A 19,023-nucleotide genomic window follows, 5' to 3' on the forward strand; every position below is an offset into this window, starting at 1 on the left:
AAATGCTCGTACTGTTAATAAACACACAGAAACACATAGAGGGCGCTCTACTAATCCGTATATTACATCCCTCCTTTTTTTTCATTAGAACCATTTTAACTAATTTAAGTCTGAACTACAAACTTAAACATATAGTAAACCATGATTAAACAGATCATCATATTTCCAAAATATTTATGTGAACATTTCGCTCTGATATCAGTGTTTGCAATAAAGTGTACCTTGTATAACATTTAACATTTGGATGTGTAATTGTTTAGACAGTAGTTTATGTGTCCAGTGAATTAAGTGTAATCAGTCTGAGTACAGTATAATAATCTTTATATCTGGAAGATGGTCGGGTCTTTCTTGAAGATCGCCTAACTTGATCATTTACTTGATCATTAACTTTGCCATTTGTGACACAATCATTTACATCAATAACATCATTACTTTCTACAATGGTTTGTTGCGGGATTTTGAATGAGGTGTTCCTTGTTATTTTATGTCCATCTGAGCTTTGTGCAGTTGCTTATGAAGCTTTCCTATCTATTACTGTGTATGGCTTTGGATTAAAACGACTTATTTCTCTTTTCCTGTTTTACTAACACAACGTCTCCTTCTTCAAAGTTATTTTTTCTTGCCCCTCTCTTCTCGTCTGCGTACTGTTTATTATATTTCTTTTTCCTTTCTTCATTGTTTCTCGTATTTGTCTACCATGGTTTTCTGCAACATAGGTAATTTGCCTTATATCGGACGATTAAATAACAATTCCGCCGTAAATACTTCAGTTGTTCCATGCGGAGTAGACCGATATTGTAAAAGAAAGCGTTGAAAGCGTTTTCTGTTGCCACCTTCGTTCCTCAATTGTTGCAGCTTGGATAGCTTTCATTAGCGGTTGGTTAAAACGTTCTACTTCAGCATTTCCTTGTGGCCACTTTGGGGTACAAGGTTTAAATTCTATACCGAGTAATTTCATATATTTCTTGAAATCCTCACCATTAATACATCAGTTATTTCAGACGTACACACCAAAGAATCAATTGAATGCAAAACTCTTCTAATTGGTGATTCAATGCTAAAACATATAAAGACCAATGGTCTCCTAGAAACTAAAGTGAGGACCATGAGAGGAGCAACGATCAACAAAGTCTGCAATAAACTCAACGAAACAGATCTGAAGGTAAAAGATGCTATTATTCATGTTGGAACGAATGATTGCAGTGGGGATAACTTTTCTCTGGAGAAATTCGAAGATGATGTTGATGCACTCGTGACTTTGCTAGAGCAGAAGATAACCGGAAATGTCTACATTTCAGCTATGTGCCAACGCTTTGATGATCCAAAGGCTAACGAACAAGTGAAAATTGCTAATAAGATGCTAAAAACTGTCTACAAACAACAATTTATTGACCATGCAACGCACCTAAGCTCTCCAAGTAACTTCACAAAACATGGACTGCACCTTAACATCAGGGGAACTACAGCACTACTTCGTAGTATTCATGCTATTAAACCCATACTCAATTATTCTAGGAGCAGTGTAAATCGAATGGGTCCTGCCGCTGCCACTAACGTATGTTACTACTGCAACGAACCTGGTCATGTCAGTCATGCCTGTTGTCATCGTAGCCCTGTTACCTGCTGGAACTGCAACATGAATGGGCATAAAGCTAAATTCTGCAAAAAAACTGTCTACTGAGATGAAGGCGAAGCAAATGAAGCCGAAGATACCAAATATGAACTAGATTCTTCTTTTTCAACTAATATTAAATTTGATTTAAACAAGGAAAAATTAAATAAGAATTGTAATAATGATATAACTGCAAACAATAGTGAAAAGTGCAACCATATAAATTATGATGTTAAAAAAGATGTTAAAAGAAATAACATACTAGTATAGTCAATGTGGAATCTGTCTAAAAAATATTATACTGCACAAAAAAAGTATTTCATGTAGCAACTGCACTTTGGATTTTCATCTAAATTGTTGCAAAATTCCTAGTTCTTTTAAGGTTAACACTTGGTGGTGTGATGCATGCTTCTTTAAGGCAACTTTATCAGAACTCCCATTTAGTGAAGGAAGTTATATTGATCACAATTGTTTACTCAAAAGGGGTTTTAAGATCGTTCATTTGAACATTCAATGTCTTAGGAATAAAGTTGATCACCTAAAAGTCTTCCTTCACATTAATGATGTGGATATTCTATGCCTTTCTGAAACTTGGCTAAATTGTAATATTGATAACATGGAAGTCACTATAGATGGTTATGATATATGTAGATTAGATAGATCAAACTGTAAATCAGGTGGTGGTATTTTATGTTATATTAAATCTGGAATAGTATTTAAAGAATTAAGTACCTTAAGAGAAGATGATGTGGAAGCACTCTGGATTGAGATAAACTTACCACACACTAAACCTATCCTTCTTGGTACGATATACAGACCTCCAAGTGCCACATCTGAATATTTATGTAAATTAGATACCATGTTTCAAAATTGTACTATGCTTTATAAGGATGTAGTGATACTTGGTGATTTCAATGTTGATATAGCTAAAAAGTGTAATGCTGATAAAATTAACAAAATCGGCTAAACATAGTAATCTAATACAACTAATCAAAGATTTCACCAGAGTAACTAACACAAGTAAAACCATAATAGATTTATTATTTGTTTCCAACCAAAATATTTCAATTGCTGGAGTTCATAGTCTTGGATTAAGTGACCATTCACTAATTTACCTAATCCGAAAAAATAAAAAAGTTAAGGTTCCACCTAAAATTATTAAAACACGTTCATTTAAAAAATTTAATGACAATGAATTTATTAATACCATTAAAAACACAGATTGGAACCAAGTTATGCATAGCTATGATGTAGATACTGCATGGTCAACATGGAAAAAGCTATTTGATGATGCATGTAATAAACATGCTCCTGTAAGAACAAAGAAAATAAAAGGTTCACTTCCTGGGTGGATCACAAGTGATTATATAACCTTAAAGTTGTATTGTCCCCCAAAACATGAAAAATAAAGATGAAAAAAATCAAATTTTGAATAGACCATTTTGTAGTTATACTAAAGTTACTCACTTTCACCCAAAAAAATCCGGAGAAAAAAATGATTTTACTTACCAAAAAACCGATTTAAAATCATCATTTTTTTCGAACTTGGAGCGCTGATATTTCAAAATACTGTCGTTTAATCATCAACTAATGAATATGCACGATATGCTAATGACCACATACTTTTTGAGCGACGGCCGCCGGTAATCGAAAAAAAGTTTAGTGTCGCGATTATCGGAAAACTTGTGCGCTTAGAGCGCGTGAAAGATTGTTTTTGCATCCGATTGTCGAAAAGATAAAAAGCCTGAAAATCTAAATGGATTTATCGGTAGGTGGAATTGTTTACATTAGTTATACGCACTTTAGATACTACTCCTATGCCTAGGCTAGGCCTAGATGAATAGTAAAGATGACCCCAATGGATCAAGAAGAACACCTCTTCACAAGTCAACAGAATGGCTGGTCCGTCCCGTCCCGGGAGGAGAGCAAGGACGATAGGCTCTCATCTCAATTAGGCCTATCTACTCTTTCTACTAGGTAGAGGCCTACTCTTTCTACTAGGTAGAGGCCTACCTATAAGGAGGGAAATAATATACAGTATTTTGATATCAAACCATAATCAATAGAAATTGACTGTGATCAAACCAAAAGTAATCATGTCACACTGTATCCGTTTTTTTTCTTCTCCATTCTGTTTCGCCCATCCATAATGTCCTACTAGGCTACTCTAGTAGGCCCTAGTCCTAGGTTTATATGTCTATGCTAGAGTCATGATAACTAGGAAACCTGCCTATGCTAGATAAGTACTAGACACTAGGCCTAAAGTAAATGAAAGGTATACTTTGCTAGGATTAACTGTGTTGTTTCCTATATAGGCCTAGGCCTAGTGCATATATTTATTTTTTTTTGTGTGTTGTACCTAATATAATTTGTAGTTATTTTCAAGTACATCATCTGAACCGTCAAGTCCAGAAGTAGGTTTAAGACAAAGGCAACGAGGAAGGGGAAGAGGACGAGGTAAAGGAAGAGGGAGAGGAAGGAGAGGGAGAGGAAAGAAAGATGGAACCCATATTGTTCTACAACAGAGAGAAGAAAACATTTCTGTAAGAATTTTTTATTTTGTGAATATATGTCTAGAATGGAGATTTAAGAACGTGACAACAATGCATGAAAGTTTTATGATTATTTTTTGATTTATGTATCATGGAAAACCAAAAACATAGGAAAGTTATTGGATACCAGCATCCCAAATAAATAGCTTTAAAAATGAAAACATTGGTTTTGTAAATTACTATATTTATATGCAGCCTGTATTTAATTTGCAGTCAAAAATAGATGCACTTAATGAGAATGAAGTCCGGAATCTTTTAAAAGAGGCAGCAAAAAAAAATCCTGGCTTGATTCTAAGTGTTTTGGATAGGCAACAGCTGCCTGAAAGAGGACATCACCCAGATGCTGATGGAGCTGCACCAGACTGGTGTGTGTGCCACGCCTGCCGTGAGATGCCGACACAGGTAGAGCGAATGTGTTGTGGGTATAATCCCGATAATTGCACATCCCTACTTCCAGTAAGTACAATATTTTAATTTTTTTTAAAAAAATTGCTTGACATTGATATTAATTTTTATTCAAGTATTTGTTTGATTAGATATTTGGTATTTTGATATGAAACCATAATCAAACCAAAAGTAATTATGTCACACATTGCTTTACATATCATTGATATTAATTATTCAAGTATTTATTTGATTTGATATTTCTAGTTTTAGCAACTACATAAAAAAAAAGAAGAAATATGACCAACCTCCTTATTTTAAACAATTAATCCCTCATTTGTATCACTTTGCAACATATTTATAATACACATAAATATAGTAAAGAAATTTTTAACATTTAACAACATTTTTTTAGGACTTTGAACTGGTTGTTCTGAATGAGGCAGTGTTAGACATTGCGCGGGCATACCGGCAAGATGTTTTGGTTGCCCCATTAGACAACAACTGGAGCAGAGGCCATAGGCATACTGCCTACAGACAGTATATTTTGTGGCAACATGGCAGACTTGGCATAGGAATTCGCAGGACTATTCCAAGTTGCTGCGTTTGGAAAATACGAGACCGCTATCCTGATGAATTCGGCCAATACGTTGGGTTCCAACCAGCTCGTATATAAAATCATTGTACATTATTTATAAATAAAACAAAAATATTTTGCACTTAAAGTTCATATATGATGTAATGGGAAAAAAAAATATTACAGGAAATATTTTGAAATTGTAATACGAGTACATAATAAAAAATGAGGTAATTAATATATCTATTATACTACTGTATAATATATTATACTACTGTATATCAATCATGAATTTCTGGATTATTTAAAATCGTGATAATTTGTCATCAACTAATTGCTGTGTTGGTGGTGGCTGAACTTGAGCAATTGTTGGGCAAATTCTTCTAGGATCATTTACATCTAAATCCAATGCTGCCTTCAAACTGGTATCATCCATTAATCGCAGCTCAACAACCATTTCAAACAAGGTTTGGATGTACCCATACGTTTTCTCTTCTTTGACAGGTACCACTGTCCACCTTTTGCTTTTTTTGTTAAATAAACGTTGATACCTATAAAGAAAAGCAGAATATTGTGGGCCAAGTGAATTACAATTTCACATTGTTTAATTATCACTGTATATAACAATGTATCATTTATTGTGAGAATGTTAAATTGATCATATTTTTATGGAATTTGGAAAGCAGATCACATCCACAAATTGCTGGCAGTTGAAACAAATACTAAATTAACTAGAAAGTATACCGTGTGGTCCCATCATTATTCTTTTTTATGGGTCTCTGGTGGTTTGATGTATAATCCAATGCTGCTATTAGATTTCTTGCCTTGTAAACTGGTGGGCTATAGGAAAAACGCTTAGCAGCATACATCAGAATGCACTGGTGGAAATTTTCCAATTCAGCTGTTCCTCTAAATATAAACAATACATTGCTAATTATTACTAAATGCATAATTTATAACAATTTAACATTTATTGTTTACTGTAAAAAGAATAAAAAATCCTATTTCAACACAGTAGGTTCTCAATACAGTTTTTTTCTACATCCTACACAAAGTACTCACCGGAAATTGAGCCAGTATGGAATCTTGTTGAGGAACCTTTTGCCCAAAACAATGTTCCTCAATGCATTATGTGCTGGATCGCCTTTTGCTAACCAGCCTTTATCTCTATCTGTTTCTAATGGGCCATGGCTGCAACAGGCCGTTCCACTATCACTGTACGACAACATCCATTCATGTTCGTTGACGACATGGTGGATAATTCCACACCAAATACCCTTTTATTGTATAAACCACAAAGAGAAAATTATAATAAAAAAATTATAATCACTGACACTGGAATTGCCAAGATTATTAACATATGATACATCCTGGTACAGTTAAATGCATTTCTGTTATTCATCATACATTAACCATAGGCATACTGTACTTACAATGAATTCATCATATGTGTTTGCAACCTCGCATGTATGCCAGAAATGGTTCACGATGTCTTGGCTCCAACTTAGTAATGCTTTGCACTCTTTTTTCTGTCCTGCCTAGTAACATATATTCAGAAAATAAAGTTAAGAACATGAGTTTACAGCAGGAATCTTATGAATACATATTGTCTATGTATTTATTTGTATTAGTTGAACTTAAGATTGCCCCTGGCATTAATCTGTCCAGCTGGAAGCGTTACCCTCTATAAATAAAACAAAATAAAAAAAATAATAAATACAGTATTCAAACTTACTGCAACCAACTTTTTTGCCAGATTTTTTGCAGCATGCCAGATATCATGAGAATGTTTTATCTCTGGATAATCTTTTTCTGATAAAAAAAAATACACAATAGCACATTTTATATAATGGATATACAATTCATGCAATTTTAAATACTGTGAAAATTTTACTTTAATAACATTGGCATTATCAAGTATAATCTAAGTTTAATGTCATCAATTTTACAGAAAAGAAATACATACTCATTATTGCACCAATTTGCATATGTGCATCTGTAACACATTCAATCACCCTAACATTTTGTTCCTCAAGAAATTTTAGGCTGTCTTGAAATCCGACCTTTTCCATTGCTGTACTCTTACCACCGGTTTCACGCTTGTCCAGGGTTATAATTGACAGAATGCTTTTGTCTGCATTGTTCATCATGGTGTAGGTACAGAATTGTGCGGAATGGCCTGGGCTGTCCATTCTGCCATCTCCTAAATATAAAGATTTAGTAAATTTATTAGATTTCACGGTTTACAAATTAAACCATTTAACCCTCGATATATCAGAATTTAGTGTAAATTACAAAACCTACCAAGCAAAACAACCTCCTTTCCTTCATGACTTTTTAGAATCTCCTCCTGTGTTTTATCCCATAACTTGTTTATAGATGGAACCAAATAGCGTCTTTGTATTCTGTAAAATGTGTTATAATTTACTATATGCAGTTTCATGAACTTGGCAAACAAAGCTATCTTTCCATAGTTGTTCCCAGAAGCCAATATAGCAGTTGATGTTAACAGGTCACCTCCATGAAGATGGTTCTTCAAAATTGGTTGGGAACACCACTTATTGTTTAGATGCCCATTAACACATATCTTAAAAATATAACAAGTATTAATTAATAGATACAGTACTATAGTGTCTTTTATGAGAGATCACCACTAGAACAAGAAATTTAGCAGAAACTTTTTTTACTGTTCTTTGCTATTCAATCATGTACATGGTATGTCCAAAAGTGATGAAAGTGATGTCCTACCCATTTAAAATATATTGCTGATCCAATAAACTTTGTGTTCATGTTGACAGGCTTGTTGCACGTTTGCTTGGAACAGGTTTTATTTACAGTCATGGACGCCAAAGATTTTAAACAATTTGCATACACAAAACATGTCTCATCATTGAGGAGTATTGGAGAATCTTCCATAATATTGACATGTTTAATATTGTCAGAAGATTCTTTATCGGTTTCTTCTTCTTCCTCATCATCACTGTAAAATTCCTCCTCAAATTCCTCTTCAGAAAAAGTTGTTTCTTGCAGATCAAGAGCTGCAGTAGGACTATAATAAAGTACAATGAGACTTTATTCAAACTTAATTGCTTTACATGAAATTAAGATTACTTATTTTATCAAATTACAATTAATTAATACACAATTTTAGTTTACTACCAATGTAGACTAGCATTTAGTTTTAAGTTTTGACCACAGATTCTTTATGTAGAATAGTATGGAATATAAATTAACCATTTCCTTCGACTATAAAATAAAAATAAAAGCACACTATTGTCAAGTCACTGGCATTATGAACAGCAATAATATGTAGTACAGCTTTAGTAATTGCATGTGAATAAAATTTAAACAGTAGTCTTAAAATAGGCATTACACAATGACAATGTTACATGTAAACTTACCACAGGAAGATATTAAAAGGAGGGTCGTAGTCTGGATCATCATCATACTCATCCTCATCATCATCTGATTCACTTATGTCAATTTCAATAGTCATACTAGAAAAACAAGCATAACACAGTTTTAATTGCAATACAATTTTCTACCTAACTTGACATTGGTTGATGGATATTAAATGATTTGATTTCTATGGAATTTGAATTCAATGTTTATGTATTGTACAATCACCATAAACTGTTCACCATCAGTACAACATGCATTCTTTGTTATTGCAAAATATATTTACTTTGACTTTCCAGCATTGCTTTCATATTCTGCCTTTCTTTCAGTATCTCTTTCACTAAAAATAAAAAAATATCATTTAAACCATTGAATATTCACCCTTTTCAATTGTAAAATATTGTTTCAATAAATAAATTACATTGTATAGTGCATCATTACAGATTTACTGTACATTCACTTGTCAGTGACCTTACAGAAGGAGTTATTATTTACTAACAATTTACATTGAGTGCCTTTGAAGCCCACCATCACATACCATTCCCAGAAGTATCACATCACATCTCCCAGGTCACAAGAAACATAGAAAATGTAATGATTCTTAACAAATATAATATACCAATGTCATCTGATAATGTTACTGTTATTTCAGCAATTCAGTAAATTAAACATTGACTTACAATTCATTAGAAGATGAAAGTGCTGGTGCTGGTGAACTGGCTGAACCATGACTAGTAGTAGTGCTTAATTGATCTATTCCAGATATACCTGAAAGGCTGAAAGCAAACCAACATTGTGTTGTAAACTGATTGACTTATTGATTACCAATTCACAAGTAACAATTTATTACAATTGTTGTAATCATGGTTATTTTTGTATTATAGTATAATTAACACAGGCCTAATTGCCAACTTAATTAAAAATCATATTTAGTTAGAACACACCATATTTTGCATTATTAATATTTATTTGATGTTACTTTTAAAATTGAAAATCATAGAATCTTACTGAATTTCAGTGGAATCTGAACTATGATGTTGTGTCACCAATTTTGTTTCCACTGCCATCATTGGAGTGGATGTCATTGCTGTTGCAAACTGGGGAGATACTTGTTTTTCCACTTGTTGCAAACTCCTACTAGGCCTAGTACCACTAGGCATAGTCCTAGCAGTAGTAGTACTAGTAGTACTACTACAAGGCCTACTAGTTGTAGAAGTCATTTCATTAGAAGAAGGCATTGTCATCGTTGACTGCTTTGTTTTCTCATACCTATAACAGTATTAATAATTTATATATAGACAGGCCTAGTAGTAGAATTTAGAATAAACATGCATGATGGCTAATAAATATAATGTGAAGGCTCCATGACTACCTATAACTAGTAGGCCTAGGCCTAGGCTAGGCCTATATAAGATAGGCCTAGCCTAGCCTAGGCCTACCTATCTTATTTATATGCTAAATAATTTAACATAGGCCATGCCTATGTTATTAATATTAGTTTGTTAATTGCGAACTTTTCATGCATTTCATCTTAAATAAGAGTTAGGCCCCTAGGGCCCAGTTAGAAGGGCTAGCCTACTTTACTAGAGTAGTATGCCTAGCCTAGGAGGAGGTAGGACGGACGGCCCTGGGCCCACCACCACCCAGACAGTCAGAATACTCACATATCAAGTAAAAATGTTGCAACTTCAGTCTTGCTCTCAAGATTGTTTGAATCCTGAACTGCTGTCCATCTTACAAAAACTTCCGGACTTAGCAGTATTCTGCGATTATTGATATTGGTATTTATTCTACTTTTCCGTCTCTTTTTTTCTGAATTTGTGACCAACGCACCAGGACGCTTCTGACCCTTCTGACTCGCCATCATAAGAATGGTTTTCTGTCCCCGCGCGCGAGAGGTTGTTGTTCCTCCGGCAGCCGGCAGTGCGATATAAGTTTTGATCAGTGTTTCCCCGCATGGGAAAAATTGAACAATATATGCATATTCATGAGCAAATCCAAGGGCAAAGGTTAAAATCAACCGGAAGTCGGTTGGCTGCCAGCCAACCGACTTCCGGTTGACTATTTTTTACTTTAAATTACGATTTTCTCAGGTAAATAATTTTTTTTTTGATCCAATTTTTTTTCAAAGTGAATAACGTTTATGTATCATTAAAATGGCCTTTAAAAAAAAAAAAAAATTTGTTCAGGGGGACAATACATCTTTAACAAAAGACAGACTACTACTACTATGCTAAAGCACACAAAACAAACAATGCTGGTGATTGGGAAAAAGCTAAACAACTTAGAAATAAAATTAACAATTTAAGTAAAACTCTTAAAAAAAGCTACTGTACAGATTCTATAAAAGAAATTTCTAATAATCCTAAAAAACTTTGGGATACAATCCATAAATTAATTCCTAAAAACAAATCTTGCATAAATAGTGTTACAAATAAGAATAATGAGCAAACTACAAGTGATAAAGACACTGCAAACCAATTTAATAAACACTTTTCTTCAATTGGTAAATCACTTTCTGAAAAACTTACTATATCTCCTACTAACCATAATAACATAAATAATGCTGTAAATCAGAATACTTTTAAATTTGATATAATTACACCAGAATATGTTTTTAATGAAATTAATAACATTTCTAACAATAAGGCCTCTGGTCTTGATGGTATAAATTGTAAATTATTAAAGTTAGCTGCTCCTGTTGTATGTGAAACTCTCGCATATATATGAATTGTTCTTTGTTCACGTCAACTTTTCCATCTGATTGGAAAATTGCAAAGGTGACCCCTATTTTTAAAGAAGGTGACAAATCTGATGTAAATAATTACCGCCCAATTTCTGTCTTACCTATTGTATCTAAGATTATTGAACGTGCTGTGCACGATCAAGTATATAAGTTTTTAACAAATAATAATATTTTAAACCCATCACAATCTGGTTTTAGAAAGAAACATTCCACAAATACAACACTTTTAGATGTATCTGACTATATTCTAAATAATTATAATGATGGTAATGTAACTGCTGCAATATTTTTAGATTTAAAAAAAGCTTTTGATACTGTTAATCACAAGTTACTTATTGCTAAACTTAAGGAAATTGGTATATGTAATGATGCCCTAAATTGGTTTACTTCATATCTAAGTTATAGATCACAAGTTGTAAATGTAAATAGTTCAATTTCTGATTTAAGAGAAATTGACATTGGAATTCCACAGGGCTCTATTTTAGGTCCTTTGTTATTTATTATATATGTAAATTCTCTTCCTGATGCTGTTGATTGTAAATGTGTTATGTACGCTGATGATACCACTCTATTATGTAGCTCCTCAAACCCTATAACTCTGCAAAACAATCTAAACTCAAATTTTTGTAAAATATCAAAATGGTTAGATAACAACAGATTGACTTTGAATGTTAAAAAAACTAAACTTATGGTATTTGGTACTAGTCACTTATTAAATAACTTCCAAAATATTTCACTTGATGATAATGGAACTAACATTGAAAGAGTGGAATCATTTAAGTATTTAGGTGTTATATTTGATCCTAAATTGACATGGAAGGATCAAATAAATAGTGTATCATCAAAAGTTTCTAAACGAATAGGGGTAATACGGCGTGTGAAATACTACTTGCCATCTCATACAACTATTATGCTGGCAAATTCTCTTGTAATGCCATAGTTTGACTATTGTAGTGCTGTATGGACTAATTGTACAAAAGAAACTTTAAATACACTTCAAATATTATTCAATAGATTAGGTAGAGTTCTGCTATCCGCAGATATATATGCACCGATAAACGATATTTTTAAAACACTTAATTGGGTTACACTAAATGAAAGATGGAGGGAACATCTACTACTTACAACTTTCAAATGCATTAATGGCCATTCACCATCATATTTATCCTCAATGTTTAGGTTTAATGACTCCCTCCACCCCAAATGCACCCGTAGCCAAAGTTGTAAAACATTAATTACACCAAATTGGAAAAATGCTCAAGGTAAAAGAACCTTCAAATACAGAGCAACAAAAGAATGGAATCTTTTACCAACTGAAACTAGAACAAAAGTAACTGGGAAACATATTTATAAACTGAAAAATATAGCAACTCTTATGTCATCCAAGTGATCCTACATTTTTTTGTATTTTATTTTTTATATTTTATTTGTTTTTAACTGTTCTGTATATATCTTTTAAATTAGGCCTACTGTGTATTTATGTTTTTTTTATTTACTTTTAAACTTATAACTGTACAGCCTTGAATCATGTTTTTAGTCATCTCATTGATTGACAGGAACTAAATTTTCTCACGTAATAGGCTTTTTGTTTACGCTAGTCCCTGGTGTGACTCATGTGCTATCTCGATTGCTCGTTGGTACAGTGCTTCAGGAATAACAATTCTGGTACCACGCAATATTATATTATCATGTCCTATAGTTACTTCATCTTTGACACTTTTAAACTTTTGAACAATATCTGCAGTCCATTTGTTTAGCTTAATTGCTGCTCTGACTGCTTTAAGTGCTTGATCATTATCAGTTGCTTCTTTGATTTCTGCAAACGTCATCGCTTTTGGTACTGTATGTAATGTTATAAATTTTATATATTCTTCAGTATCATCATCACCATTATACTTACTAGTATAAACTGGGTGTCTTGACATGCAGTCAGCAGGGTTTTGGTTACCTGGTTTATATTGTATTTCAAAAGTGTATGGTTGGAGACGTAGTACCCAGCGTTCAATTCAATGTGGAACTTCCATAGATAACTTCCAAAGGCTTGTGGTCGGTGATAAGCGTAAATTTTTCTCCAAATAAAAATAAATGAAAGTGTTCCACTGCCCAGACAATGGCAAGTGCCTCTTTTTCCGTTGGCGAATATCTTTTTTCTACATCGGACAGGCTTCGACTGGCATATGCTACTATTCTATTATCATCACGCTTTGGCGTATTTTGTGAAAGGATCGCAGATACTCCTACAGGGCTTGCATCTACTATCACAAATGTCTCTTTCGCTTTTTGAAAATGAGCCATAACTGGTGCATTACAAAGTGCAAGGATTAACTCATTGAATGCTTGTTGGTGCTCATTTTTCCACACAAAGTTAACATTTTTCTTAGTTAATTCTCTTAACGGTGCGGTTTTCATCGGGGCACATACTTTGCACTATAATTAACCATACCAAGAAAGCTTCCAACTTCCCCTGTGTTGGTAGGTACGGATACATTCCTTAAATTTTCTATACGCTCAGGGTCTGGTTTGGTACCATCTTTAGAAAATATTTGTCCAAAAAACTATAATTCCTCTTTAAGGAATATGCATTTCTCAGGATTCAATGTAAGTTTCCTTTCAGATAACCTTTAATTCCAGATAGGTGTTGTTTTAGGATATATTGAAATACTTCTGAAGCTGCATTTATACCATAACATAAGCGTTTGTATCGATATAGTCCTACATGTGTACTAAAGGTTGTGATGTAGCGAAAATCTGGATGCAACTCAAGTTGATAAGTTGGTAAGCTTCATCTAGGTCTAATTTTGAAAAGTATTTGGCTCCATTTATTGTAGGTCATAGCTGATGTCATTCACAGTAGGAATGAGGTGTTTTGTTCGCTTGATCGCACTGTTGGGCCTGCGCATATCAACACACAATCGAACATTTCCATTTTTCTTTGGAACCAATACCACAGGACTTACCCATGGGGTTGCCTGTCCATCTGGAACTCTTTCTATAATATCTCTGCGTTCCAGGTCTGCGACAGCTTCTTTCACCCTATCTCTCATATGAAAAGGGATTCTTCGTTGGCTTTGTGCCACTGGCACTGCCTCATTGTCTACTATTAACTTAACTTTATGTTCTTTTAATTTTCCCATACCTTCAAAAACTGAAACATGTGCTTCTACCATTTCAGTTATCTTGGGATCTGCCGTTTTTATCTTGGAAGTGCAAGTATTTCCCACGTTATTGATATAAATACTGACCAATCCGAGCTCTTGTGCGGTTTGATTGCTTAACAAACAACCACTGTTTACTTTTTCCGTCACATAGACGGTCGCAACAAACTTCTCCAGAAATTTCATTGGGTGTTCTGTAGCCATACGCTTTTATATTTGCTGGTGTTAGCACAGCATTCTTTATTTTCCGATGTGTGTCTATATCAATGACATTTATGGATGCTCCTGTATCAATTAGTATTGGAAATCGATAACAATTTATGGTGACGTGAACTGTAGGACCACCGTTTTGTTTTCCTTTTTTTCATACCATATAAATACTCATCACTGTCACTGTTTGACTGCTGTTGTTGTTGATCTTGACGTACTGTGCGAAGTGTCTGCCTGCTTGAACTATATCTATTGGTGTTGTTTGTCCCTTGTTTATTTCGGCATACTCTGGCATAATGATTCAACTTATTACAATTGTGACAAGTTTTGTCTTTGGCTGGACAACTTCCTCTATGAGGATATACACCTCCACAGTTCCGACATTTTGTATTTTGCGGTTGTGATTGAAAACTGGTCTGTTTTGAGTTTGTACTTTATGAATTTTTACTTTTTCCATGTCTGATGCTCTTACCTCACTTCTATAGCCCTCGCTTCCTTCAAAACATTATCTAATGTCCAATCAGGGCGTTTCAAGATTTCTCTGCGCAACTTCTTATTTACAGTTTTCTGTAAAATTTGTGCTCTTAGTTCTTTAGCCAGATCAGCAAATTCACAGTGCTTGGCCATATTTCGTAGCCGTGTCACATTGATCTACTACCTCGTCTGGTTGTTGGGGTACACTCTCTGAATAAATATATCGCTATGGCAGTATCTTTCATTGGACTGAAATGTTGTGTTAGTTTTTCTTTCACATTTTGAAATTTATCGTTTGTTTCTGCCAAGGTATCGTAAATGTCATAGACTTTTAGTCCCGGCTAAAAGCAACAGTTAGGCCTTTTTTGTTCATCCTTTGTGATACTCTTTGCTATGAAGTACGTATCAAGCCTGACTATCCATTTTTCCCACCTCGCCGCTTTGTTGGACGGGTTTTCATCTGGGTCAAATCTAGTCAGTGTGCGAGATAACAGGTCGTGTGACGCCATTCTCTTTAATTTATCTTCAATTAACCCTCTTAGTTCCAAATTCCCGAGAGAGAGCCATTTCTCCTCAACCGTATTCTTTTCAGAACAGCATTTTTGTAATACTCCAGGGAGTTGAAATTTTTCAAACAGTAATTTCATCATTTTATCATAAATGTATGAAAAAATGTTTCTAAAAACAAATATTCCTTATTAAATTTCCTGTAAAATGATGTATAATGTATATTTGTATGATTTATTTTTATTTATGAAATGTATGAATTAAAAAAAAATTCTAATTTTTAATTAAAATTTCCAAGAAATTGCTTTAAAAAATCGTATAAAAACGATAATAAAATGATATTTAGAAAACCCCAACAAACAAATATTTATAATACATACCTATAAATGTATATTTACTTGAACAAAAGTAATAATAGGAGAATTAGATACGAGTTATTTTATTCAAATAAACCGCCATCGTATAATCTTAGCCTAGGCCCAATCAAACCATCCTATCACCATCGTTAGTCTGAGCATGCCCACTATAAGCAAGTTACTCAGGCGAGTAAATTCTGACAACGTGCTGCATGGGCCTACAAACAATTCGTCTCGCGTTGCACATTTTTCAACAAAGGAGTCAGTATTTCCGGTTGTGTGACTAGATACGGAGAACGTGTAATCAACAAACAACATGATTTTGATTAATTAATTAGTTTTTAATTGATATTTCCAAAAGATTTTCCTATAGCGAAAATTTTTTCGTTGACATTTTTCGAAAGAAAATTTTACGCTTGATCGAATAAAAGCTATCCCAGAATCCTCAGACAAGCAGAAGTCAGAGCCATATATATAAAGAGTTACGACATTGGATTATAGTCACGTGATATGCAGATCAATTTGTGTCAAACTTGTCTCCGTTAATGCATGTAAAGTATAGGAGCAAGAAAATACTTAAAACTTTTTCTTATATTTAAAAAAATGTAATTGCACATTTTACCGTTAAATATCGTGTGCACAGCGTACAGAAGTACTTGCGGCAAAGAATATTGCGCGCGCGTGCGCTAGTACATTATAAAGTTCGATTGATTGATTTTGGAACGAAACATCCCATAACTACGTCCTATTAATAACAATTATGTAATATTTTCAATTCATAATGCATGCTTTGATGACTAAATAAAATAATAGAGTGTCTTTGATATATTTGTTAATATATTGAATAGGGTATGAACAATATTAAAATAACAAAGGCAAATTATTACAAATGAAATGATGAACGAGTCTCTGAAAGTTTGTGTCAAAAACACACAGAGAGCCATATACTGTATAAAAAGAGGGGTGAATTTTTGTGTTTTTTGTATTGGTTCATGCTTTGATGTATTCTGACTTGCATGTAGGCCCTAGCATTTATTCTTTTGTTATTATAGACACAATATATATATGTTACCAAATTAATACCATTAATAAAATTAATTACTAAAATAAAAACGGAATATAAGCGTTATTTCATACACAAAAAAATCTAAAAATAATGCATGAACAATAGGAAAACGCTGTACAAAAGAGACGCGCGCGCCCTCAGCGTGCGAATTCTTTGACACAAAAATGGCTTCTAATTTTCAATGTCGTAACTCTTTATATATATGGCTCTGGCAGAAGTTAGTGATTATCGCCCTCAAACACAGAAGGTACGTTTGGTCAAAGATCTTATATATTATAAGATCTTTGGTTTGGTGTGTATCGCCGACTAGGGGTTTTCAACGCATGTCCCATATGGTGTCTAACGCCGCCCGTGGCACTAAAGAGGGTTAAGTTATATTATTTTGTCAACTTATCCTTCATAGGCATTCACTTATTATATTAACTCACGTATTTATCGTCGCCAATATAAATGCTTGTACCGTTAATAAATACACAGAAATATTCCTTATTCTCTAACATAGAGGGCGCTCTACTAATCCGTATATTACAATAACAATAGGTGATCATTTTATTCTAAATGATCACCTAAAAATACAATTGTGTTTTTTGTCTAGATTTGGTTCGTGGCGAAGAACAATTGGGGGGAAGTTCTGGTTTTATTTGAAAAAGTGTTTAGTTTTTATCAAAATGTTATGGTACATTTGGACAATTGAATTGTTTGTTATATTCTGTTGGTCGGTGTCTTTTCATAGAATGACATTATGACATCTGATTGGTCATCACATTGTTATATTGCCATGAAATGCTATTTTGAGCCCTCAAGAGAAGTCAATATTCCCAACGATTAGACACTTTCCCTGAAATTGTTGACATATTGTAAAAATAATGATTATATTACATTAACTGAGGTCATTCCTTGTCTTAAATGCACTACCTAAAGTAGCTTGCATTGAATGTTCTCTCATACAGTCTTAGGCTTATAGTTTTGTAGACCCAGTTGGTAAACAGTGGTAATGTACGAACATTGTACACTGGTTATAATCCTAGCCCGGCGTTGTCTCGAATAATCCATTAATACAAATTGGGGGAGACGGTATTTGTTATTGTTCTTCCACTGGCTTTTCATTCATGATCGATCGAAAGTGGAAGCATAACAGAAGTATAATGAAAATATCACTCCGTGCACTATGCATGCTGGTATTTATAGCAGGCTGCTCAAAATATTAGAATCTTCTTATTTGTAACATTTTTAAGGCTTTAAAAGCTTTTAAAAATTAACGCAATGTAAATTATTATTATATAGTATTTATTTCTACATAAAATGCACTTTGAGACCTTAAATTATAAAAAAAAAATGTAGGGAAAGTGTATATAAGACACTCTGGCAATTTAAACTACATTGGCCAGTGGATCACATTTTCTTACCTCATGCCACCCTCTCAGCCCCAACCATGGTTGTTTAGAGTTTAGAGTTTTTTTCCTCGCACCCACTATAACAAAATCTTGCATTCGCCTCAGTAGTGGTAGGATTGAGGAGGACTCTACCACCACAGCAACACTATGGTTGGGTCTGAGGTAAGAAAATAAATGACCAAAATATGGACCTTTAATTCTTTTTATTTAATTTTTTTAATTCATTTTATTTATTAATGATTTTGTTATTGTCCAATTGGAGTTTACTAGCAAACGGCCGGGTTTGATCACACGCTCACCCTCCACAACCTCCTGACAAAAGGCCTACATGGCTACAGTAGAACTGAATTAAATGGTTTCTTACTTTCTTTACCATGTTAACATCATCATTAAGTTTATACCTCTTCAGCACTTCTACAGCAGCTGGCATTGGTTCAATGGGAATCCCTTTGTCTTCAAATTTCAAAAATATTGCATTGTTATTTCTTCGATCTCTATCAGTTCCAACTAAATGAGCCTCGTGTAATATTTTGCTTTTTATTCTTTGTACTTGTTTCTCTTGTTTGTAGTTGTAATCACAAGAAACATCAG

The 19,023-nt window shown here is 33.7% G+C and overlaps 3 protein-coding genes across 5 annotated transcripts in view; 1 reads left to right on the forward strand and 2 right to left on the reverse strand.

Moving 5' to 3' along the window:
* LOC144838057 (general transcription factor 3C polypeptide 5-like) overlaps positions 1-19,023 on the reverse strand; it is an 81,267-nt gene that overhangs the window by 10,240 nt on the left and 52,004 nt on the right. The gene's annotated exons all lie outside the window — the stretch shown is intronic.
* On the forward strand, positions 2,229-5,224 carry LOC144837277 (uncharacterized). Its single transcript, XM_078692326.1, has 5 exons — positions 2,229-2,457; positions 2,834-2,925; positions 3,988-4,155; positions 4,378-4,620; positions 4,964-5,224. Exons 1-5 carry the CDS (start codon positions 2,229-2,231, stop codon positions 5,222-5,224), a joined length of 993 nt encoding a protein of 330 aa, XP_078548452.1.
* On the reverse strand, positions 4,884-9,749 carry LOC144838032 (uncharacterized). Of its 3 annotated transcripts, none has more exons than XM_078693382.1 (12): positions 9,533-9,749; positions 9,205-9,300; positions 8,811-8,864; positions 8,527-8,622; positions 7,874-8,174; positions 7,430-7,712; positions 7,212-7,328; positions 6,861-6,937; positions 6,559-6,663; positions 6,188-6,402; positions 5,870-6,034; positions 4,884-5,676 (listed from the first exon to the last, which is right to left on the reverse strand). In XM_078693382.1, the coding sequence occupies exons 1-12, from the start codon at positions 9,742-9,744 to the stop codon at positions 5,430-5,432; spliced, it is 1,968 nt and encodes a 655-aa protein (XP_078549508.1). In that variant the 5' UTR covers positions 9,745-9,749; the 3' UTR covers positions 4,884-5,429. The 3 variants fall into 3 exon arrangements, with proteins under 3 accessions (XP_078549508.1, XP_078549505.1, XP_078549509.1); XM_078693379.1 differs by having other exon boundaries at positions 7,092-7,328; positions 9,533-9,741; XM_078693383.1 differs by having other exon boundaries at positions 5,645-5,676; positions 5,950-6,034; positions 7,092-7,328.

Source organism: Antedon bifida, chromosome 3 (assembly GCF_963402885.1).
Source record: "Antedon bifida chromosome 3, ecAntBifi1.1, whole genome shotgun sequence".
Taxonomy (NCBI): domain Eukaryota; kingdom Metazoa; phylum Echinodermata; class Crinoidea; order Comatulida; family Antedonidae; genus Antedon; species Antedon bifida.